This window comes from Neovison vison, chromosome 1 (genome assembly GCF_020171115.1).
Source record: "Neovison vison isolate M4711 chromosome 1, ASM_NN_V1, whole genome shotgun sequence".
NCBI classification, from domain to species: Eukaryota; Metazoa; Chordata; class Mammalia; order Carnivora; family Mustelidae; genus Neogale; species Neogale vison.
This window is the reverse complement of record NC_058091.1, coordinates 167,041,122-167,064,064: the sequence shown is the minus strand read 5'-3', so window position 1 is coordinate 167,064,064 and position 22,943 is coordinate 167,041,122. Positions and strand designations below refer to the sequence as shown.

The 22,943-nt window shown below is 59.9% G+C and overlaps 2 protein-coding genes across 2 annotated transcripts; one reads left to right on the top strand and one right to left on the bottom strand.

Annotated features, from left to right (window-relative positions):
* Window positions 1–4,927: 4,927 nt before the first annotated feature.
* Window positions 4,928–7,332, top strand: LTC4S (leukotriene C4 synthase). Its single transcript, XM_044239819.1, has 5 exons — window positions 4,928–5,075; window positions 6,555–6,654; window positions 6,772–6,842; window positions 6,937–7,018; window positions 7,190–7,332. The coding sequence occupies exons 1-5, from the start codon at window positions 5,018–5,020 to the stop codon at window positions 7,329–7,331; spliced, it is 453 nt and encodes a 150-aa protein (XP_044095754.1). The 5' UTR covers window positions 4,928–5,017; the 3' UTR covers window position 7,332.
* Window positions 7,333–8,405: 1,073 nt separating this feature from the next.
* On the bottom strand, window positions 8,406–18,016 carry MGAT4B (alpha-1,3-mannosyl-glycoprotein 4-beta-N-acetylglucosaminyltransferase B). The gene is made up of 15 exons (XM_044262508.1): window positions 17,856–18,016; window positions 12,629–12,814; window positions 12,398–12,538; window positions 12,181–12,314; window positions 11,714–11,760; window positions 11,288–11,401; window positions 11,029–11,104; window positions 10,800–10,914; window positions 10,350–10,480; window positions 10,126–10,233; window positions 9,835–10,028; window positions 9,353–9,431; window positions 9,182–9,269; window positions 8,974–9,086; window positions 8,406–8,888 (listed from the first exon to the last, which is right to left on the bottom strand). The coding sequence occupies exons 1-15, from the start codon at window positions 17,950–17,952 to the stop codon at window positions 8,865–8,867; spliced, it is 1,647 nt and encodes a 548-aa protein (XP_044118443.1). The 5' UTR covers window positions 17,953–18,016; the 3' UTR covers window positions 8,406–8,864.
* Between the last annotated feature and the right edge of the window lie 4,927 nt (window positions 18,017–22,943).

Here is a 22,943-nt window from a genome sequence, read left to right as displayed (position 1 = left end):
GAAATGTGTGGAGACCCACAGACACACACGTGAGCTCCCACACACAACAGGCACAGAGGCCCCAAGGGACACACACTATGCCTGCCCACAGACACGCATGGTCCTCGCAGTCGGCCCTGAGGGGGTGGGAGAGGAGGCCAGAGCAGGGGGCTGTGGTCAGGACCGCTTTCAGGGAGGAAGGGGGCTGAGTGGCAGAGAGAGAGTGAGGGAGCTGGAGGACACGTCTCCACCCCTGAGCGCCCACTCCTGTAATTGGCAGAGCTGTCTAAAGCAGGGCACTGGCATGGAGCCCCCACCCCTGTCGCCAGGGAGCCTGCAGCACCCCCTGGGGAGCAGCTGGTTCCTGGGGGCCCTGATGGCAAAGGGCATTCCTTGAGCACTGGCCAGGCTAGGAGAGGGGTGAAAGGGGCTCACGGGGAGCCCAGCAGACTACGAAGCTCTCAGGCTATAACCCATGCTTGGGGGGCAGCAAGGAAAGAGGCCAGCTGGGTTGTGGAGTTATTCTTAGAAAATATACCGTAAGCCCTAAGGGACAAGTGTGGGAGTGTCATCAGCAGTCCTGTTCTCGGGCTGTTGAACACAGTGGCCCCTGGGAGCAGGATCCCACAATCCCCAGGGGCAGGGCATGAGTTAGAAGCTAGGAAGGAATGTAACCTCAGTCCTCCCTTTCTGCACCTGGAGATTGCTAGCACGAACATCCGCTCCTCCCTTATCCCTGCATGCCCATGCCTAGGGAAGAACGCAAGCCCACTTCCAGATATTTGCCCCTTTGTACCCCTTTCCCACACTTGGAGGCGTCTGTCCTTGCTTTTCTGATTAAAAAGATAATAATAAAATAAAATAAAATAAAAGCTCTGTGTGGGATTCAGCGGCGGATGCTCCCCCTAGCAGAGGCAGCCCTGCATGGAGGCTCAGGTTGGTGACTGAGAATTTTATTGCAGTGCGCAATGACATTTGGCGCTTGTTTGGACATCTTCAGGATCTGGTAAGAGTCCTCGTCTGCACTTCACTCCTCAAGCCCTAGAGAGGGAAAGGACGTCCGCTCATCCAGGTAGGAACTACAGGCACTCGATGTCTGTGATGGAGTAACCATTGACCTCATTTTTTCTCTATTTTGTGCAGTATTTATTTTCTATTTGTCCTGATCTACTTTTCTGTCTGTTATAAACCTGTCAGTCATGGGAACATATTTAAGGAAGGAACAGGTTCTCATAAAAAACAGCTACATATACTGCTACATTCTATAGGATGTGAAGAAATGAAGAATCGACACAGCTGTTGTCTGTAATATATCAACATTGCCTAGGGCACCTGCCTGAAGGCTCTTTCGGTTGAAGACTGAGAACACATGGGCTGGGGCATCTGGGTGGCTCAGTGGGTTGAGCCGCTGCCTTCGGCTCAGGTCATGATCTCAGGGTCCTGGAATCGAGCCCCGCATCGGGCTCTCTGCTCAGCCGGGAGCCTGTTTCCTTCTCTCTCTGCCTGCCTCTCTGCCTGCTTGTGATTTCTCTCTGTCAAATAAATAAATAAAATCTTTAAAAAGAAAAAAAAAAAAGACTGAGAACACACGGGCAAAAGGCTAAAAGATGCTTTGGGTCCTCTTACAATTTCTCATTCGGATCCATAGAATCTTTACCTGATTGCTATCTACTCTTTGCAGAAGAAAAACAGCTAAAACTAGTTGGCAGGACTTTATTCCTCCCCCTTTCTTTTTTTTTTTTTTTAAGATTTTATTTATTTATTTGACAGAGAGAGATCACAAGTAGGCAGAGAGGCAGGCAGAGAGAGAGGAGGAAGCAGGCTCCCTGCTGAGCAGAGAGCCTGATGCGGGACTCGATCCCAGGACCCTGAGATTATGACCCGAGCCGAAGGCAGCGGCTTAAACCACTGAGCCACCCAGGCGCCCCTATTCCTCCCCCTTTCAAATCTGGCCCCCACCGTCCCCAGTCGCAACTACAGCCCCTAGCACCCCACCAGAGGCTCCAACATTATCCCCTAATAAATTGCCTCATCCTCCGCCCTCTCTGAGGGCAGAAAATAAAGCTGTCGGAGGGTGCCTCCTTTTCCATTAAAAACAAAAAAAAAGTTATAGAAAGCCCCAAAACAAGAAGGCTTTATTGGAGCATTTTCTGTCCTTTAAGCCCAGGCCTGGCTCTCAGTCCGATTGGGCCACGGCAAGGGGGATCTCACCTGTAATAACTGGTCTATGCTTTACAAGAGAGAGAAAAGGAGCAAATCGGTTCGTAGGTATCCCATTGGCAGCTATTTTAACCATCGCTGCTGTTTCGGCCATTGCTGCCGCATCTTTTCTGTCTCCAAACTGCATGACAAATGCATTCATATATGCAAAACACCACATCTAATTTAGAAGAACAGGTCAAGATTGAGCCACACATTTTAGTTAGATGGCAGGTTCTCAAGGCCGCTGATGTCTGGCTAGGAGGGGCTAGATCCCAAGCACTCTGGACCAGATCCCAGCGAACTTCTGACTCTTTCCTCCCGCTGTGTTACTTCAATTCCCTATAAAAAGACTGGGGGGGGGCAAGTGAAGACTCCTCTTCATCAAGCCTTTTCCTCCTCTTTGAATCTCTCCATTGAAAATTTGAAACTTAGGTTATAAGCACAACTACAGGGAAGTCAACAGGCTATCATGAAGAATGTCAGGGACGTTTCTGTGTGCTCAGTCCAGGAAAAAAAAATTGGTTCCCTGGGTTCAATTTCTACTCTCGGTTTGACATGGGCATACTGCTTTTAATGATCTTCTTTCTCGTTATAGTTGACAAGGCAAGGGGGAACTGTGGATTTATTCTTAGAAAATATATTGTAAGCCCTAAGGGGTGAGTGTCAGCTGCGGTCCTGTTCTCAGCTGTTGAATGCAGTGGCCCAGTGGGAATAGGATCCCATGATCCCCAGGGACAGCGCATGAGTTAGGAGCTAGGAAGGAATGTGACTTCAGCCTCCCCTTTCTGTACCTGGAGATTGCTAGCATGAACATCTGCTCCTCCCTTATCCCAGTACTGACTCCCTGAGTGCCTATGCCTAGGGAAGATATTTGCCGCTTTGTACTCCTTTCCATGGTTGGAGACATCTGTCCTTGCTTTCTGATAAAAAAAAAACAAAAATAAAAACTCTGTGCGGGATTCAGCGGCAGCTGCTCTCCCTGGCAGAGGCGGCCCAGCACAGCTGCTCAGGCTGGTGACTGAGAACTTCATTTCCATACGCCACAACTCTAGGTGGCAAGGACAGAGCTCCTGGGGTCCCAGGACGCTGACATGTGGAGACTCCCCCAGAGCAACCAGGCAGAGGGTGGCAGGGTTTCACAACGGCCCAGGACTAAATGCAGAGGCAGTTGCCCCAAGGACCTGGCCACTTCATCCCTCCTGCAGCCGGGCCTGCCTGTGTGTTCGGCCTTGTCAGCTCCTGCCCATGTGCCCCTATCAGGCTGGGCTCTGCCACTGTTGACCAAACCCAGCTCCAATCAGCCCTAGCCAAAGGAAGAAGTGGCTGCCTATGAAATGGCAAGGCTGCCTGGCTAGAGAGTTGCTCTGGGCAAGTTGGCCCTGGGGCTCCAGGACTTCAGCCACCTCCTTCCTCCCAGTGTGGCCTCGTGTTTGCTCTCTCCTCCTCGGGGTGGCCAGTGGCCATAAAGGGCCCTCAGAAATCTTCCTCCCCCCAATGAGTTCCATTTCCCAAAGTTCTAAGGAAGTTTCCAGAACTGCATCTCACCCTCTTGAATTAGCCTCGGCCAGCACAGTCAGTTCTGACTCACATGTCCATCCCTCAGGCCTGGGAGGGGTGGCAGGCAGCTCTGTCCACACCATAGGACCTGGGAAGATGAAGGGTTGGGATCCCCCAAGGCGGGGGGACGCTGGGCAGGTGGGAACAGCCGGTGAACATTCTAGGGTCAGAGCCCCAGGAGAGGATGGGCTCAAGGATCCTGAGGGGTCTGACCCACCGTGCCAGGCTAGCAGGGTCGTCTTCAGGTGGTCTGTGTGCACAGAGCCCAGGTAGCTGTGAAGCTGGCAGACATCAGGTTTCCTGAGGGGAGCAGGGAAGTGCCCAGTGTGGTCTGGGTGCGGGGACAGTCCTGCATCAGGGTCTATGTTCCATCACAGCCCTGGTTGGGCGGGGGGGGGGGGGGAACAGGTATGTGAGCATGTATGGGTGGGGGTGGGGTGGGGCTGGGAACCCTCGAGGAGCCCGTGACCTGTGCCCCGATGAGAGACGACCGAGGCAGGGCAGGGCTCAGAAGGTGGCACAGGGTGGATTTGAGAATGAGAAGGACTTGATTGTCAGTGGAAAGTGATAGCCGAAGGAGGGAGTTGGCGGGGGAGGGGGGCATTGGGGAGGACCCTCTGGTTTCCTGGGACCAGACTCAGGACAAGGGGAGGTCCGGAGAGCCAACGGAGACTGCTGCAGGTGCAGGGCCTGGAGGACGCTGGGTGGACAAGGGAGCCAGGCCCACGCAAGGCTGCAGGAGGCTCAGGCAGATGCCTGGGGCTCTGCCAGCACAACGCTAGGCACAGAAGAGGCAAGAATGACCGGGAAGGGGCGCCTGGTGGGGCCTCAGTCCATTAAGCCTCTGACTCTTGGCTTTGGCTCAGGTCATGATCTCAGGATCATGGGATTGAGCCCCACATAGGGCTCCGCACTCAGTGTGGAGTCCACTTGTCCCTCTCCTTCTGCTCTCCCTCTCTCAAATAAATAAGTAAAATCTTAAACAAAACAAAACAAAACAAAGATTGGCAGGAAGTGGCCAGGCTGCCCCCAGGCCGCTGCTCCATCCTTCCCTGGGCTCCGTCTGGCCCTGGTTTCCGCCTGCTCAGGCTTCTGCCCTTTCACTGGCTGTGGGCTTTCACGCCCTCCCTCAGGCCCCCTCCCCTGAGAAGGGGCGGGGAGAAGGGCCAGTCTTCCTTTCCTGGCCAACCTCTTGAGAGAGCCAGCAGACTGGAGCCCAGAAGAGCTCTGCAGTGACTCTCTTCACACACCAGCCTGGGCCCGTAGAGCTGCCAGCACCATGCAGGACGAGGTGGCTCTTCTGGCCACTGTCACTCTCCTGGGAGTCCTGCTGCAAGGTGAGGTGGCTCCTGTTTGGGGAGGTGGATGGGCTCTGGACTCCTGCAGCCTGCCTCTGCCCTCCAGACCCTGGGGAGGGGCTGGAGGGCCCGGGGAGGGCGGGCGGATGGTAGGGGCAGAGGCAAAGTCTGGAGCACCCAGAGTCCTGGGGCCCCAGCTCTTCTGGCCTCAGTTGAAGACTGAGAAGCGTGCATGGTTCTGGCTGTGGGTCTTGAAGAGGGGCAGCCGTGGGCCTGGTGCAGCCCTGCTCCAATGGATCCTGCCCTTGTCCTCTCCCTCCCTTTTCCTCTCCCACTGTCCTCTTGCTGGGGTTCCCAGGAGAACCCAGCTCTGCCTTCAAAGGCATCCTCTCTATGCTGGGATCCGCATAGAGCTGGACAGGGTTGGAACCTGCTCCCTGAGCCCCCAAAGGGGCCTCTGTGTTGGCCTTTTAGGCTAGCCCTAGAGGACACATTCCCAAGCTAGGCATCCTTGCCACTTGGGACACCGTGACCCCACGCTGTAGGGGTTAGGACAAGGCATAGCCTGGGCAGGGGCCCTGCTGGGGGGCTGAATTGATCTGCTTCATGAGCAAGCTTGTCTCTTAGCCCTCCTCATGCAGCCACCGGGCCTCCTCCAGGTCCTACACTGATGATACGCATGTCCTCGGCACCCACAGGGCACCTGGGAAGGTATAGGGCACCAAGGGCACCAAGGCCACAGGAGTTGCTGGAAGACAGCTGGGGACAACCAGCACCAGGGCTGTGTGTGTGTGTGTGGGGGGGCCCTGTGTATGCAGATCCTCTGGGGCCAGCCGACCCTCCACAGCCACCCATGCTGAAATGGAGGGAGACAGAGCCCCAGGAGGTCCGGGTGGAACTAGAAGGGTCCCAGCAGCAACCACCTGGGGGGAGGGGAGGGCATGTCTGTCAGATTTAGGTTGGGGTACAGAGAAACTAAGGCAGGAGCCTGGCCTGATGTAGGGTCAAGAGATCCTCCCAGCCTAGTGGGCCCTGTAGGTGGGGGCCAGAAACTGTAGACCGCAGAGTGTATCCTCTCCTGTACCTGGAAGGATGAGCCACCTCTGCTCTCAAGACCTCTTCAGGGACCCCCAAGGTCAAGGTCCGTGTCTCAAGAGTAGGAGCTAGACATTTGCCTGTGTTTTGCAAGTCAAAGGATTCCGGAGCCAAGTCCTGAGCTTCCGGTCCCTCCCCGGTACAGATGTGTCTGGGGAGGTGGGGTGGGGGTGGGGGGACAGGGCCTCTTGGCATCCCAGGCCCTCACACTGCCCTCCCTCTTAAGCATCTTAGATACAGGGCGGGCCCAGAAACAAGGGGTGGGGGCGAGAGAGCCCCTTGGCTGGCCTTTATTTTCCAGGAGAGCTTTAAAGGGGAGTCGTGACAAGGTGGGCGTGGAGAGGGCGGAGAAAAGGTGGGAACGGACTGAGGGTGCGGGCCTCCGGGCAGCGAGACCTGACTCCCGCCCCTTCTCGCCCCCAGTCTATTTCTCCCTGCAGGTGATCTCCGCGCGCAGAGCCTTCCGCGTGTCTCCGCCGCTCACCACCGGGCCGCCGGAGTTCGAACGCGTCTACCGAGCCCAGTGAGACTTAGCGGGAGGGCGCGGGGCCGGAAGTGAGCGACCCCGGGCGGCGGCAGGGTCCGAGCACCCCCCCCCACGCCTCCGTCGGCGCCCTCATGCCATCCGCCCCCACCGCAGGGTGAATTGCAGCGAGTACTTCCCGCTGTTCCTGGCCACGCTCTGGGTCGCCGGCATCTTCTTTCACGAAGGTCTGCGCTCCGGACAGGCGCACCCGCCCCGTCTGTCCCGCAGCCCCGGGTCCCGCGCCCGTCGGCTCACCTTGCCCCGCCCGCCCTCCCCCAGGTACGGCGGCCCTGTGCGGCTTGGTCTACCTTTTCGCACGCCTCCGCTACTTTCAGGGCTACGCGCGCTCGGCGCAGCAAAGGTGAGGACCCGGGCGGGGATCGTGGGAGGGCGCCAGGGGCGGAGAAAGCGGGGACCGGACGGGGCGGGTCGGGGGGGCTTGTGGGAGGGGTCTGATGGCCCGGTAGGGGGGCGGGGCCGCCGGCGCTCCGCCCCCGCTGAGCCCCCCAACCCCGCTGAGCCCCGCCCGCAGGTTGACCCCATTGTACGCGAGCGCGCGCGCGCTCTGGCTGCTCGTAGCGCTCGCAGCGCTCGGCCTGCTCGTCCACTTTCTCCCCCACGCGCTGCGCGCTGCGCTCCTGGGACGGCTCGGGAAGCTGCTGCCTAGGGCCTGAGATGGAGGACGCCTGGTCAGCGGAACCGGAGAAGGGCCGGAGCTTCCGGGAGGACATGGGAGGGGTGCTCGCCCCATCTCTGTCTCCAATTAAAGTGTCGATGGCTGGACCACGGACGCATTATCTGGGTCGGAGGGGTTCGCGCGCCGCGTGCCGTGGAGCCCAGCCCCGAGCCGCGGCGGCCGGTGGGCTTCCCGGAGGGTGGGGTGCTGCGGAAGGACAGGGCCCTCTTTGGCCCTGGGGCAGCCCTTTTCGCCAGGGTTCACCCCACGGCTCCTCTTCCCTGCGTTCAACGCTTTCCTCGCCTGTCCCCTCCTCTAAGGCTTGCTGCCTCTTCACTGTCCCCCTGCCGCCCTCTTCCTCGTCCCCTGGCTTTCACAGCTGACACCAGGGCCATTTTCCGGTCAGCACTCGGTGCCTGGCGTCCAGCACGGTGTAGATGTTCAGACACCCTGGCGCGCAGCCGTGGGAGTGACTACCAGTGCAGGCAACGTAGCTGTGACAGGCGCTCTGGGGGGCTGGGGAGGGACGCCCGGGTGCCTTGGGTGACCAAACCTGGTCAAGGCCTGCTGGCCAGACAGCGTCCCTAAAGAGGAGATTTTTTAGCCCAGTCTACAGAAGAGAGGAGCTTTCCAGGCAGGGCAGCCGCGCGTGCACAGGCTCCAACGTGGACGGGAGACCCTAAAATATGTCAGATACGGGGGTGGGGGGCGTGGCGGGATGAGCGGGGCCTTGGGGACTGAAGACTGGAGCAGGGCTGGGACTCACGAAGTGGGAGATCCGGGATGCCTCGCGTTTGAGAGGAGCAAGCACTTGCGGCGGGTTGATGGGTGTTGGGGGCGTGCCTGGCTGGGGGCGGGGGCAGTCGTCCGGAAGCGGAGGCGGCTTTGGGCTCCCGGCCGGGGATTCCGCGCCGCCTCCACCCTCGAGTCACCGCTCCCGAGGCCCGGGCCCTCAGGGAAGTGCGGCTGAGGTCGTGCGGAGCTGCGCGGCCCGGCGGGCTGAGGTGGCCGCGCCCCGCCTCCCGCCACCGGCTGGAGCTCTGGGAACGCGCACTCACACAGGAGGCACGCGCTTCATTAACCCTTTATTACAAGTCACGCTCTTATAGAAGTATATGTGGACTTACGTGAAAAAATCAAATGTATCCAAGAATAAAAAACACAGCACATAAAGTAGTATATGCATTCCAGTGTTCGCGCCGGAGACAGCGGGCGCCCAGGAAAAAGCTCTTCTAAAACGGCCTGGCTCGAGCCGGCCGGGGATGCGAACGGTTCCGGGCGGCACGGGCCGGCCTCAGGCACAGTGTGGGGGCCGCCTGCCTCCTCCCGCGGCCGGGCGGGCGGGGGCAGCACCAGCTCCTGGGGCCTCCGGGCCAGCGGGGATCCCAGGCCTGCGGAGCGGGGCGCCGGGCAGAACCCCTCAGGCGTGGGGCGGCGGCGGCACCGGGCCCTCCGGGGCAGCAGCGACAACATCCCGGGTCTCCCAGCGGGCTTCAGGGCCGGCCAGAGTGCACCCTCAGAAGCCCTCGGCTTAGTCGGCCTTTTTCAGGAAGATCTAGAAGAGCAGGGCTCGGGGTCAGCGAGGTGCGGGAGGCCTCCGCCCTCAGCCCTGGTCTGGCTCCCAGACCTGCCTGGCTTACCTCGCTCAAAATGACCCACACTGGGGAGTCCGTCTGGATGGAGAGCCGCAGTGCTTCCAGGGGGCCAAAGGCAGGGTCCACCTCGCCCTCTGCCACACCCTTGGAGAAGGAGCCTGAGGGAGGGCAGCGCTGAGCCTCGAGCCCCAGACCCGCTTGGCCCAGCCCCATTCCCCCAACCCCCGCCTCCGCCTGCCTGCCCCCCACTCACCTATCTGGAGGTAGCCGTCAGGGCTCCGAGGGTACCGGAGGGTGGCTGAGCGGCCCTCCTGCAGGGCCTCCTTGTCTGACTGCGGGTTCTGGGGGGCAACAGAAAGGAGCTGAAGCCAGTGGTGGTGGGAGGGGCCGGGCTTCCAGCACATCCTTCCCCTGCCACACTCACATCAAAGGGCAGCACCTCCACTGACGTGTTGAAGAGCTTGTCCTCTGGGTGCTCGATGTTCCCACTGCGGAAGAAGAACCTGCGGCCAGACAGGCCTGTGAGTTGCTGCCACGGTGAGGGAGGGGTGGGAGAGGGGGAGAGGTGGTGGTGCAGCCCTGGCCCCCATCTGGCACAGAAAAGGCCAGGCCTAGCCCAGGAGGGTGGCAGGTGAGCCCTGGGGCGCTGAGCCAGGGGGGGACCACCCCGGGGGCAGACGTTGGTTTGTGCAAGACGAAGGTAATGGGCCACTGTCACAGAGCTACTGTGGGCACTGACTTATTCTTAGTACCTACCATGCTGAACCTTCCTGTTCAGATAAGGACACTGAGGAAGGTGAGGTTAAGTCATTTGCTGGGGGCCCAAGAGGGGCACATGGTGAGGCCTATCCCCTGGTGTTCTCCCTGCGCCTCCCCCGGGGTGGACCTATGGGTGCCAGCACTGACCGCTCAAGGCGCAGAGGCTGGAAGAAGCGGAAGCGGATGAAGTCCCCCGCCGCAGGCGTGAAGGCCCAGAAGAAATCCTCGCGCAGGTAGGCCTTCTCCAGGGTGAAGTGCTGGTATGTCTTGAGGCTTGTGCTCACCTCGGCCGGTGGGTTCACGTGCTCCTTCTTCAGTGCCTGCTTCCCAAAGTCCTTGTCCTGCCCCCGAGGAGGGACGGCAGACTTAGAGAGGGCCCCCTCTTGAGGGGGACTTGCCCTGCCACCCCCAGCCAGGCCCAAGGGTGGCACAGCCCACCTTCAGTTTCTGGATCTTGCCAGCCAGTGAGGAGTGCGTGCCCACGTGCTGGAAGAGGGATGGCTTGAAGCGGATCCGCAGGTTGGCCTTCTGCCGGTCACAGTGCTTCTGCAGAGGGATAGGGATATCTGAGGGCCCAGCTTGGCTGTCTCCTGTGTCAGTCCATGCTGGAGGCTGCGTGCCTCCCCCTGCCCTTCCCCGCCCTTGGTGCTGCCCTTGCTCACCGCATCCTTCTCGGGGTTGCAGACCTTCACCCACAGAATGTGGTCCAGGAGCCAGTCAATGGGCTTGTCCCGGTAGAACATGAGGATGAACTCCACAATCAGGCTCAGGTCCAGCGACTTGAACATCTTCCCTGGGGGTGGGAAAGGGGGAAGGGGTGCTGGGTGGGCGTGGAGGGGTCACTAAGAAGGCTCCCACAGCAAGCCCCATGGCCAGCTGCAGGCAGGGGCGGGCACAGAGGGGATAGACAGGTGTGGTGAACCCCGACATCCTGAGGTAGAGGGCGAGGGGAAACAGGCCAGCTGGGGCTGCAGGGGACACTCCTGGCAAAGCTCGCAAGCATGACGTTCTGTGGTCCCAGGGCTGCAGGGTCAAGGACAGAGAGGCCAAGTTCGGCTAGACTGAGGGCCCCTGGTCAGGTCCGTGGCATGGCGGGGCGAGGGGGGGCCCACCAATGAAGCCCAGCTGGGAAAACTCCAGGATCATCCAGTCCTCTGAAGGCTGCTGGAGTGCAAAGTTCTTCATGGTGCTCAGGTAGTTGGGCTTGGCGACAATGTCATCCTCCAGCTGCACAGGGGTGGGTAGAAGGGGGGCTGGACTCAGGATGGGCACTGGGGTGGGGCTGGGCTCACCACCAGGGGCCAGGGCTGATGAGGGGCAAAACAGGGTCTCAGGGCTGACCTGCACGTAGTAGATGCCTTTGGACTGCGCATACATCATGAGGAAGCAGTAATCGAGGTTTTGTTTGGTCCTCCACCTGCAGGGGAGGGGCAGGGGCTCAGGAGTTCAGACCCACCACCCCAACCCCATGCAGAGGTTCTCTGATGGAGAAACGGAGGCACTGCCAGGAAGTGCCTGGGACTTGGGCACCCACAGACCGGGTTCTCAGCACCAGTGAGCAGGTGGTCGGGGTGCACGGGGAAGGGGGGAGTTCTCGTACCTGACTCTCTCCTTGGGGTCCCCAAAGGACTCTCGGAGGCGGGAGAAGTCAGGGTAGAAGTGGGGGGAAGGGGAGATGACTTCCAGGAGCCCGGAATGGATCTCCGTGGGGAACCTGGGGGGACGGAAGGCCAGTGGGTGGGCAGTCTCTAGGCACAGCAGTTGGGGCAGCGCTGAGCTAGCTGGACCCGGTCCCTCTGTTCAAGCCCCCCAGGCAGCCATCACCCAACAGCACACCCACCCTAAGGAGGAGTGAGGCTCCAGGGGGCTGGGCCACCTCTACACACCCACTGTCTTTCAGAGAAGAGAGGTAGCCTCCTTTCCCACATCAGAAGCCAGGATCATGTAGGGGAAGTAGGCACCTGCCTGCCCCACACTCTGCAGAGCCCCTCCCTCCCACCAGTTTTATGGGTCTGTCAGTACTCACAAGGCTTTGATGTTCTCTGTCACCACCGAGGTGTACTGTGGGTCAGTCTGTGGGGAGACCAAGTACCCTCCCTAAGACTGACTGCCACCCCAAATGCCCTGGGAGAAGGGTTGGGGGAAGGGCGCGGGTTTCAGATGACCCCATGCACAGAGGGAGTGAACCCCCCATCCTGAGGGCCCAGTAAGTCTGGGCCTGGGGGCCACAGGTGTGGCCTGTGTACACGGGGCCCTGGGGGTGGGTTAGCCTAGGTAACTGGCGTCTCCACCAGGGGGCGCTGAAATGGTTTTTGTTGTTTTTGGTGTTTTTTTTAGCTTTTCATAAATTTGTGAATGAAACTGACAATCGAACCTCTGGCAATGTTTTCCTCCAGAATGTTGCTCGGTTTTCATTTCTCCTCCTTGTTATTTCGTGCCCTGTGTTCCCCGAATGCTCCACCCGCCCCCCACCCCGCCCCCCAGCCCACTCGCCTCGGCGATCAGCACCACGATGACCGAGTCCTCCTTCTCCTGCGGGCTCAGCTCCGAGATGAGCGAGTGCAGCGTGTCCGTCAGGTACGAGTGCACCTCGCGCCGCACGCTGGGGATGCCCATCACCACCGACACTGCAGAGGCGCGAGGAGTCGGTACCGGCGGGATGGTGGGGCCCGCCCCCCACCGCCCAGCCCCTGCCGGGACCTGCCCCTACCTCCGGTGCGGCCCTGGCCCACGCGCACGGCGGGTTGCAGGCTGCTTTCCTTGGCCAGCAGGTGAGGCAGGTGGTGGAAGACGGTGGGGAGGTGCAGCACGTGCTTGTGGGAGACATTCCACGGCTTCAGTCGTGGATCCTCTGAGCGGGTCGGGGAGGGATGGGTCAGACGAGGCGGCCCGCCATCCGTCCCGCCTCCCCAGACGCCGCGGGCGCCGCTCCCGCGCTCACCAGTTAGGCGGCCCCAGGTGCGATTGCCCTCCCCCTCTCGCAGCGCCTGCCTCTCCGATACGGCCCTCTTGATCTCGTCCAGCACCAAGTTGAGCTCCTTGGAGCGCTTGAGGCTCTCCTGCTCAGCCGCATGCAGCCGGTCACGCAGCGCCAGGAACTCCCGCTGGTACACGTCCACCACATCGCCTGTGGGGAGTTCGCACGCTGTCACCAGGGGGCAGCCGAGCGCTGACCTACTGGCCGGGGAGTGTGCCCGCGCGCGCATTTTTGTGCCCATCCGTGCGATGGTCCACCTACATCTGTTCTTGTGCCTGTGCACATGCCAGCCCCGTGTGTGTGCGCGTGCGCGCAGGGGGAGTGTGTATAAGGGTCCCTTTGAGGTCACACTGACACACTGCGGGGAGAAAAATCCTCCCTGGCAGGATCAGTACTCTCCCCCTCCCCCATTATCTTCACTTTTGAGGGGACAGCTGAAGGAGAGCTTCGGGGTTACTTCCAGCCCCAGGTGGGGCAGTCCTTAGACTGAATTATCACCCAGTGGCTCCCCAACCCCCTCTTGGTTCTTTCTGCAGTATCCAGTCCTTCCAGGAGGGTCGATGCCCAGGGTATCCCCCAGGGCACAAGGACGCAGCCCTTCTTCAAAAGGCTTCTTAGCTCCCTGGCCTGTCCCCTTGCCCCCCTCGGCTTCTGCCCTTTCCTCCCCACTGGTGTTCACAGAGGAGGTCACAGGCAGCCCCAAGTCCCTCTGGGAGTGGCCCTCCCTGGGTTCTCATTATGTCCTCCAAGTAGCAATGGGCCCCAGTGCTCATTCTGCACTAAGCACCAGCTCTGGATTCTCTGTCGCCCTCCAGCCCCACGGGGTAGCTGCTGCAGTTTAGGGCCTCCCTGTGCTCCAAGGAATAGACAAAATTGAGGAACTACTCCCAGGTCACTCAGTGAGTCAGCAGCTGCAAGGGGACACAGCTCCGAATGCCCATGGGCCTGGCTCTCTGGAGACCTGTACTAAGCACGTGTCCCCCTCACCCAGGAGGACCTGTGTCCCAACCTCCAGCCGGGTCCCAGCTGCGGGCATTATGGGTGCAGGCAGGGTGGGAGCACCCCCAGGGTGCTGACAGTGGAAAGGGATTCCCAGGATGCCAAGCACCTGGCCCCACTGGTCTGGCAGGGACCAGTGAGCAAGAACGAGACAAACAACAATCCGCCCCCCCCCGCCACCACCAGTGGCCAGTGCAGGCGTGTCCTGTGGGGCTGTGCACTCAAGGACTGTTCTCAGCTTGCTTCTGCTCTATTTGTCATCCCTACACCGGCTTTTCCTGGTCTCCTATTTGTGTCTTCGCGTGTGCACTCTCTTCTGCCTGGGAGCTCCTTTTCTTTTCTGGGTCTAATGAAAACCCATGAAGCCTTCGAGGCCTAGTTTCAAAGTCCAGTGTTCAAGTCCAGGAAACCTTCCAGATCTCCCCTCTCAACCCTAGGCAGCTCTTCTGTTTCTTGATTTACCCGTGGGGTCCCAGCCCCCAGAATGCCCCAGGATAGTGGCCACCCCCACCCAGCAATGTGCACCAAAGGTCATGACCAAGGCAAATTTCTGTCATCTCGGGATACCCCTCCCCCCTTAAGCTGCAAGGGGCAGAGGTCTAAGAGCTAAATCCAAGGGGAAGAGGAAGGGGGTGGAGGGTGTGCAGAGGGAGGGGGAGGCTGGGGAGGTGAGCCAAGCGGGCCCTCCCTAAGGCACTCCAGACTCATCTGCTGGCCCCACAGGGACAGCCCTGCAGGAGGAGGGAGGGGAGAGTCAGGTTACAAGATCTGTGAGGCTCTGTGCTGGGTTCAGTGGCCGGGTTACCCTGGAAACCTGACCCCTTGAACAGGAGCCAACCACCCCCATCAAGCACTCACCCACCCTGCCCAGAGTGGGGTGGCACCAGGCACCACGAGCTTCTTCCTCTGGGGCAGCGGTCCCACAGGAAACGGGGACTGGAATGCTCAGGGCCCGGGAGGGAGTTCAGAGCTGCTCTGTGAAGTTAGGGGAGGGAGGACGCCTCCCAGGCCTTCTCTCTTGTGTAGACTAAGCTTTGTTCCACCTTCACCTGCCAGGGCAGACAAGCCAGATGGGCAGCCTGGCCACCGAGGCCTGGGTCCAGCCTGCTCCCTACCCTGGCCTCCCTTCCTAGGGGCCTCCCCAACCCCGGGTCCTGAACTTCCTCTGCTTACCAGAAGGCAATAGGCCCACACCAACCCTTCTGTTCTTTCCCTCCACACCACAGGCCCTGTCCCTCAGCATCCCACCCTGCTCCTGCCCTGCCTACAAGGTCCCCAACTGGACCATCGTCCCTGGTGTCCCTGGTCCTGGGTCCACTGTCTTTGCCTCTCAAAGCTGGAAACTCAAGCTCTGTCCCCCTGGGCTGAGCCTTAGGTGGCAGGGCTCTGCAAAGCCATCCTGGCACCCCTACGACCTTTTCAGGCTGGGTGGCTGGACTGCCACGGTGAACAGGCTAGGGAGGTGGCTCAAGGGAGGGGAGGGGCAAAGGGACAGAAGTTCCTGGGAGCTAGGGCTGAGGGCACTTTGGCTTTTCTCTCTGCACACCTTCCTAGCCCAGGGAGGAAGGGTGGAGGCCTGGCCCAGGTGCAGCTGGCCCTACGGAAGGACAGCAGCTGGGGCCCCACAAGGGCGCCTTTCCCACTCCTCCTTCCACCCAAAGGCAAAGTAATCAGGACACCTGAGAACCAAGGACCACAGTCCTCCCCTGGTTCCCCCTTGATTGAAGAAACAGATTTAAGCCAGGCACAGGCCATGTGGCATGTACTTAGGGAAGGAAAACAGGCTCAGAGGGGCACAGGCAGGTGTCAGGACCAGTGAATGGGTGGGGTTAATGTGCAGGTGAGCCCAGGGTGGTCTCGTCTCCAGGCCTCACAAACCCCCTCACAGGGGGCAAGGAGGGTGCCAGTGGTTGCTGACATCCGGGCTGCTGGGATGCTGGGCAGGGCTGAGGCCAGCCCCACAGGGTCTGCTGTTCTCCCTGGGGATGGGCCTGCAGCAGGTGCTTGGCTCAGGGCCAGAGCCCAAGTGCTAGTGGAGCTGTTGCACAAATCTGGTCAAGGCTGGTTATGAAAGTGGGCCCCAAACCCGGATGCAGGGTCCAGCTGGCCAAGGCCTGGGTATCCTTCCTGGCCCTTGGCCCTAGGCTTCCAGGAAGCCACCTGCTCCTGTTGCCTCCTTCCTCTTTGGCTCTCAGCCTACCTTTCTTACTGATCCGGGTTCTTCTGCCCTTCCCCCTCTGTACTGGTGCCTGGGCTAGCCCTAGTTCTAAACCCCTCACTTTACTGCAGCCAGAAGCTGGGGTCAGGCCCAGTCTCCCCACGTGCAGGTGTCTACACGTACAAAGGAGAAGGGTTTGCCTAAGAGCCCAGATTCAGGCTCTTCTTGAGGCCTCCAAAGACCTGGCTTTGCCGGGCCCCCTAAAAGAGGAAGAGCCTTTGACAGAGAAGTGCCTAGTCACCCTGTCACCGTGCCTCACAGGCTTTTGGGCTTCTGTGAGGACCCCTGCCTCTGAGCCCCACATGTCTTTGGCTTGGAGTGCCAGCCTCCTGGATGGCCCCCTCGGAGATGGTGGGCCCTGGATGGAGCTTCTGGTGTCCGCTGTCCCTCTGCTGCTCCTGGAGGTCAGTTCCCTGGGCCAGCCAGGCTCCCAGAGAAGGGGTTGTGTGGGGGGACACCTGCACTGCAACTCCTGATCTCAGGATGAGGGCACGTGGCTGTTGCAGGAGGCACACAGAACCGCGACCTGGCTGAGGATGGGGTGCAAGGGCTCATCAGCCCACTCACGGGCAAACAGGTGTGTCCCAGCGCATTGGATCCAGGCCCACCCTGGTCTCCATGCCACCCTGCTTATGTGGCTACTGTCCCAAAGGTCTCACATGCTTTTCTCCTGATGACACACCCACCTACAGAGGACTCTGCCCCATCCGTGCCTTCTCCCAGGTGACACACCCAACCTACAGACTTCTGGAGAACTCTGCCCCAGCCATGCCCTCACTGTGCCAGGCCCCAGGATCTCCCTTCAGGGCCCCTGGAGCCTTAAGGCCCTGACCCAAACAGGCCAGTGGACTGCAGCAGGCTGGGGACTGGTTAGGCAGGAGAGACAGGTGGGGGTCGTTGGGGCTTGGAGGGTCAGGAAGTTTCCAGAGCCTCCCTCAGGCGTCCCTCCTCCAGGTTCATGTAGCATGGGGTTGAGAAAAGAGGGAAGCAGGAGGTAGGAGGGAGGCAGAGGGTCAGCTGGCCCCAGCCCATCCCGCTTAGACTTCCCGCAGGAAGGCCAGGAGGCAGGAAGGAAGCAGCTTTTCCCGGAGGCTCCTATGCTGCAGGCCAGGAAGAATGAGGCCTGTGAGGGCCTCCTCAGCCCCAGCTGTCCCAGTCCCAACCAACATCAAGCGACTTCAGCCAGAGCTGCTGCCTGCCCCTGCCCCCATCCCCAGGTGTGCAGACCAAGCTCAGAGGAGTGGTGGTAGTCTGGCCAGCCTGTCCAAACTTCAGGTGGAGGGGTGGAGGTCTGATGAGACCACACGAAATAAGTTAACGGGTAGCCAGGCTCGGCGGGCTACTCACCAGGCCAGCAGCCACGGGAGTTCTCCCCCAGCACCCAGGTCCCGGCCGAGGAATCCTGGCGCCAGACGTCATGAAGGAGGGCAGCGGAGGCCCCAGAGAGCGGCCCCCCACCTTACGCTGCGTTGGAGAGGTGGTGTGGGGTGGAGGGTGCTGCCGGGCTGCCCCCTCGCACCTGTCTCAGGGACACTGCACCTGCTCCTGCCCAGGTGCCTGGAGAAGGTACCTTGGGGCCACCTGGCCACGACCATCTCCTGACCTTGTGTCTCTGTCCCTCTCTGGAAACTCCAAGGTCCCCAGGTCGCCCGCGGGAGCGACCAGCCCTAGGACGGGCGCAGCCGTACTCACCGAGGCCGGTCCCGCGGTCCGGAGCGCCGCCCCGGGCCCCCGCCGACCGCTCGGCCCCGGCGGCCCAGCCCAGGCCGGAGGAGATTTCGCTATTCCCGCAGCAAACAAGTGGGGGCGAGGATGGGAGGGGCGTACTCCCGCGCCGCCCGGGCGGGGAAGGGGCGCCTGCGTCGGCTTCCGGCCGCCTCCCGCGGCCGCCGGCCGGCCCCCGCTCCGGCCGCCGGCGCCCAGGTGAGCCCAGGTGCGGGACGCGGCGCGGGGCCCGGCGGGGGAGGGGCTCACCTTTCTGGCCGCTGAGCGCCGCGTACCAGGAGAGCGAGAGGAAGGCGCACAGGCAGAAGAGCAGCAGCGTCAGGAAGGTGCCATTGCGGAGCCTCATCTCCTCGGGTGCGCGGCGGGCGCCGGCGGGGCCGAGGCCGCATGGCCCGGGGAGCCGGGGCCGGGGCGCGGGGGGCCGGGAGGCGGTGGGGGGGCCCCGGCCCCGGGGCGGGATGGGGCTGGGGGCCCGGGGCCGGGCGGGGGCGCGGGCGGGCGGCGCCGGGGACACGGGCCGGGCGCTGCGCTGACGGTTCCTCGCCGGCGCGGGGCGGGCGGCGCGGGCGGCCTCGACTGGGCGGCTGGGCCGGGCCGGGATGGGCTCGGCGAGGCTGGGCGGCGAGAGCCGCGGCCCGGCCTGGATCCGGGGCCGCCGCGGAGTCGGCAGCGCAGGGCGGGGCGGCCCAGATTTAAAGGGGCCGCATCACCCGCTGCCGCCGCCAGCACCGCGAGGGGGCGGGGTGGGGTAGCGGCTCCCGGGATCCCGCCCGCGCGGCCCGGGACCGTGGCTCCCTGCGTGGGCTAGCGCGGCCCCAGGGTCGGGCCGCCTCGGGTAGGTCGAGGCCGGGGCCTCGTGAGTGCAGGTCGGCTGCGGGGGAGGTGGCGAGCCGGGGGTGGGGAGCGGCGGCCTGGACCCCGGTTTCTTAACCTCTCCATTAGGACCCACTGCCCCTCTCTAGCTGAGCCCCGGACCCCACGTCCCCTTTACCCCGGGACAATGGGGCGGGCAGGAGGGGGTGAGGTGCAGCTGGAGCTGGCCGTGCCTAGAGCTGGGAGGCCGGCCCGAGTGGCCGCTGCCTGCACCGCGCCCCGGGCGCTTCCCCTTCGAGAATCTTTCTCAGTCGGCGGGATGAGGGCGCGCGCGGGGCTGCCGGAGGCGCTCCTGCTCCGCAGAGTGCGGGCAGCGGGCCGTTTTTCCGAGCAAAAGAGCCGCTGTTACGCGGGTGTTGGGCACGGTGGCCAGTCCAGAGGGGGGCTGGCTCCCGGGGTGGCGCGGGTAGGTGGGAGGCAGAGGGAACCTCAGGGTGAGGCGGGCCACAGCCCCACGCGGTCCCTCGCCTCTCCCCTCACCGCGGGGCGCTCCGGCCTCCTTCTTTCCCCAGCCCTCGGTGAAACCGGGGAGGGTGCAAACTGCAAACGGTGAAAGGATTCGTCCTCCTGAGGTTCGGGCCGGGCATTTGGGGAGCCCCCTTTTTCAGTTCCTAGAGTCCTGGTTCCCAGCATTGCTCGCAGGCTCCGCCCGGTGGAAGAGGCTTCAGACCAGGAGTCGCTGGGGGTTTGTTTTTCCTTCCAGACCGGGTCCACATCTGGGGATAGGATGTGCTCCGGGGAGCACGGGAGGGTCTAGGCAGGAGCCTCGGTAGAGGTATTTATGTCGGGAGCAAGTAAGGAGAGAGAGTCTAAGCAGATTCCACGCTGAGCGGGAGCCGGTTGTCCCTGGGCCCCATCGCGGGACCCCAAGAGCATGACCTGAGCCCTTAACCGACTGAGCCACCCAGTGGCCCCCTAATGAACTTTATGAACTGACACGAGGTCTTGTTGGATTCTTTTCCTTCTTCTTTTTTAAAGTTTTATTTATTGGAGAGAGCGAGACAGATAGGGCAAGAGCAGGGAGGAGGGGGAGAAGAAGGCTTCACCGGCAGCAGGAAGCTCCACGCAGGACTCCATCCCAGGACTCTGGGATCATGACCCAAGAGGAAGGCCGTTGCCCAACCAACTGAGCCACCCAGGTGCCCCCCGCCTTTTTTTATTCCAGAGAGAAAGAGAACTCTGGGACACATGAGCAGGGGGAGGGGCAAAGGAAGGGGTCTGAGAGGGAGAAGCAGACATCCAGCCGGAACCCAGGACCCTGGGATCATGACCCAAAGAGCCGAAGGCAGGCTCTTTACCCACTGAGCCATTGTTGGAGTCTTTTTTTTTTTTTTAAGATTTTTTATTTGACAGATAGAGATCACAAGTAGGCAGAGAGGCAGGCAGAGAGGACTCTGGGATCATGACCTGAGCAGAAGGCAGAGGCTTTAACCCACTGAGCCACCCAGGCGCCCCTGCTGGAGTCTTCTGAAGGAAACTGTGTTCCTGTGTTTTTACAGGGCATCTACTGGTTGTGGCAAGGGATAAAGGTTTTTCATCTGGACTGTGATACAGGGGTTTTTAAATTTTTCTAAATGTCTATTTAAGTTTAAACGCGAGTTGATTTAAGGAAAATCATTAAACCAATAAAAATTAAAGAGATGGCCTGTCTGTGACAAAAGTTTGGGAAACTCATCTGAGTCCCCTCCCACGGACACTCTGGCTTTGGGGAGGAGGAACCAGAATTAGGGGTGCCCCAGGGATGGAGACAGAATCCTGGGGATTGCAAGACCTCTATCAAGAATGGGACTATCCAGGGCCATGGTGGGGGAAAAGGGTGGTGATTGACTTTGGGAAGTGTAAGGTCTGGAGTGAAGGGGAGTGGGAGAGGGGCTAGCGGCTCTAGGCTGGAGGGGGCCACACACCTGAGCCGGTGGTTGGGCAGCCACAGGGGTCCAAGCTATGGCGTTTTGGGAGCAGTCTTCCCCAGGAGGGATTCCCCACACACCTGCCAGTTTGTCAATGCTATGCCCGAATGTGCTGCTGGGATTGTAAGCTGAGGGAGAGAAGGGACATCCCCAAGAAAGCCGGTGCTGCCACCAGAAGGGGGCTGGAAGTGGGGTGGTCCTGGCAAGAGACCAGAAGCTTGCAGAAGTAACATCCCCGGGAGGGGAGGCCGGGTGTTCCTTAATTCATTTGTTCCTGGATTCATTCATTCATTCATTCTGCCCACTGTGGTGGGGGTCTTGCCGTCCCAGCTCTTGGAAGACTCCTACCTTTCTCCTTTGAAACGGGAGCATTTGCTGGGCCCCCATGCAGTTTTCCACTGCTCTCTGTGCCCTTGAAATAATTCATTCCCCAGGGACTGTCCACAGCCAGACTCCCTCCAGGCCCTTTCAGGTCTGGGGAGCAGGACCCCCTCACCCAAGGGTTCAGCTTCTGTGCCGGGGTTGGCAACTCTGATCCCCATCCAGGAGAAAGCAGGGAGCCAAACGGGTACAGAAAAGTCCTGCTCTCTCCCCAGACTCCAAGCTGTTTGTCCTTCTTCCCTTGTCTTGCCTCCTACAGAGTGAAAACTCCCCCATATTGGAATCACCTGCCAACCCTCAGCCCACTTTGCCTTCCTGGAGATTTTCTGGCATGGCCCTTGGCAATGGCTCGTCTTTCCATCCTTCTCTCCTGGGCTTCTCAACCTGTGGTCCAGGGACCTGGAACTGGGGAGATCTAGGAGATAAGATGACAAAAAAAAAATCCATCTTAAATGTTTATTAATCTGTAACTGCAACGCAGCATTTCCTCCAGTTATGAACAGAGGCGAGGGAAGTTGGGCAGAATGAGTGGTATTTGAGACCACTGAACAGAAATTTCAGGGATTTTCAGACTGCGGGTGTCGCAGGTGCCTCTGAAGAGCAGTGACACACTTCTGCTTGGTGATTCTGGTGTTTATCAGCCCTGCCTCTCTATGTTTTAATGGAATGAGTTAATAAAGAATCACAGGTGCAGCACCTGGCTCGGTTGGTAAAGCACAGGACCCTTGATCTCAGGGTCATGAGCTTAGGCTCATGAATTCAAGCCCCCTTCCAACGTGGGACTCAAATTCAGGACCCTGAGATCAAGAGTTCATGGACCAAGCCAGCCGGGCAGGCACCTCCCACATTTGTGTTTTTATATATGTATATTTTAAAATATTTTATTTACTTATTTGACAGAGAGAGATCACAAGTAGGCAGAGAGGCAGGAAGAGAGAGAGGAGGAAGCAGGCTCCGTGCTGAGCAGAGAGCCTGATGCGGGGCTCGATACCAGGACCCTGGGATCATGATCTGAGCCGAAGGCAGAGGCTTTAACCCATTGAGCCACCCAGGCGCCCCGTGTTTTTATATTTTGATAATTGCATTTCAATATTAGTACTCCTTGTGTAATGCAATATATTTTAAGCATTTCAAAACATGGTTCTAAGCATGTTTCGTCCTTTCCAGGTGCTAAGGGAATCTCCTGCCCCCCTGAGAGTTTGGAAGTCCTGCCCTAAGCCTCACCTTGGCCCTCAGCGGTCCCTTCTTTCCTTGGACACCTCATTTCCATTTTCATTCATAACCAATGTTCTGAGTGTTCGCCGTGTGTCAGACATGCCTGAGTCACCAATGATACCAGGGACACTAGCCGGGACATTACCCAGCCGGCATCCTGTCTCTGGCCACTCCACCCAGTCCTGGAAAGGTAAAGTCCATGGAGCTCAGAAAGCTTACAGTGGGGGAAGTTTCTTTGTCTGAAGATAGTGGGCCTTCCTGGGGAGATGAGGTTAGTGATATGCCCCAGGGGAGAAGGAGGACTGGCCCCAGCAGAGGGGGTCAGCTGGATCAGCCATGGAAGGAGTCCCTACAGCTCAGTGAGAGAAGGGGTGGGTGGGGAGCAAGTCCTTGCACACCTTGTCAGGGGTTGGGGGTTTTACCCTTGGAGCTACCTTGGGGAGCATCCAAACCAGGGACTGAGATGGTCATACTGACATTTTGAAAAGATCACTACAGCAAGAGGGGAGAGATGTGTGGAAGGGGCCAGAGGGAGGAAGAAAGGAAGCAGGGAGATGAGCAAAGGGCCCTTGTAGGTGAAGGAGTCCAGAATACATCCCTGGGGCATGAAAATTGTATCGAGCTGAAAACATCTGAAAATAGGCTTTTCCTTGAACTCCCTTATATGCCTGAAAGCAAGGCCTCCCAAAATAACTCAGTTGTTCTAAATCCCCTTCAGAGTGGCTGTTATAACGTGATAAGCCCATTGTTACAAAACCATCAATTAATACCTCTCATCCGTTATCCTGAGCAGCCATTTATCTTTCCTAGAAGTCTTTTGTTTCCATCGTAAGTACCATCTCCTCCTCTGCTTTCCCTATTAAGTTGGGCTATCAGCCCCCAAATTCTAACTGCCTAGTACTGAAATAAAATTCTGACTTTTCTCTTGCTAATCTTTTTTTTTTTTTTTTTTTTGGTCAAT

Coding starts and splice junctions, on each gene's coding strand:
- LTC4S (XM_044239819.1), top strand. CDS start 5,018: ATGCAGGACGAGGTGGCTCTTCTGGCCACTGTCACTCTCCTGGGAGTC. Junction 5,076..6,554: donor CCTGGGAGTCCTGCTGCAAG/GTGAGGTGGCTC, acceptor TCTCGCCCCCAG/TCTATTTCTCCCTGCAGGTG. Junction 6,655..6,771: donor GAACGCGTCTACCGAGCCCA/GTGAGACTTAGC, acceptor CCCCCACCGCAG/GGTGAATTGCAGCGAGTACT.
- MGAT4B (XM_044262508.1), bottom strand. CDS start 17,952: ATGAGGCTCCGCAATGGCACCTTCCTGACGCTGCTGCTCTTCTGCCTG. Junction 11,105..11,287: donor GACCCCAAGGAGAGAGTCAG/GTACGAGAACTC, acceptor CCTCCCCTGCAG/GTGGAGGACCAAACAAAACC. Junction 9,087..9,181: donor TGACGGCTACCTCCAGATAG/GTGAGTGGGGGG, acceptor GCCCTCCCTCAG/GCTCCTTCTCCAAGGGTGTG.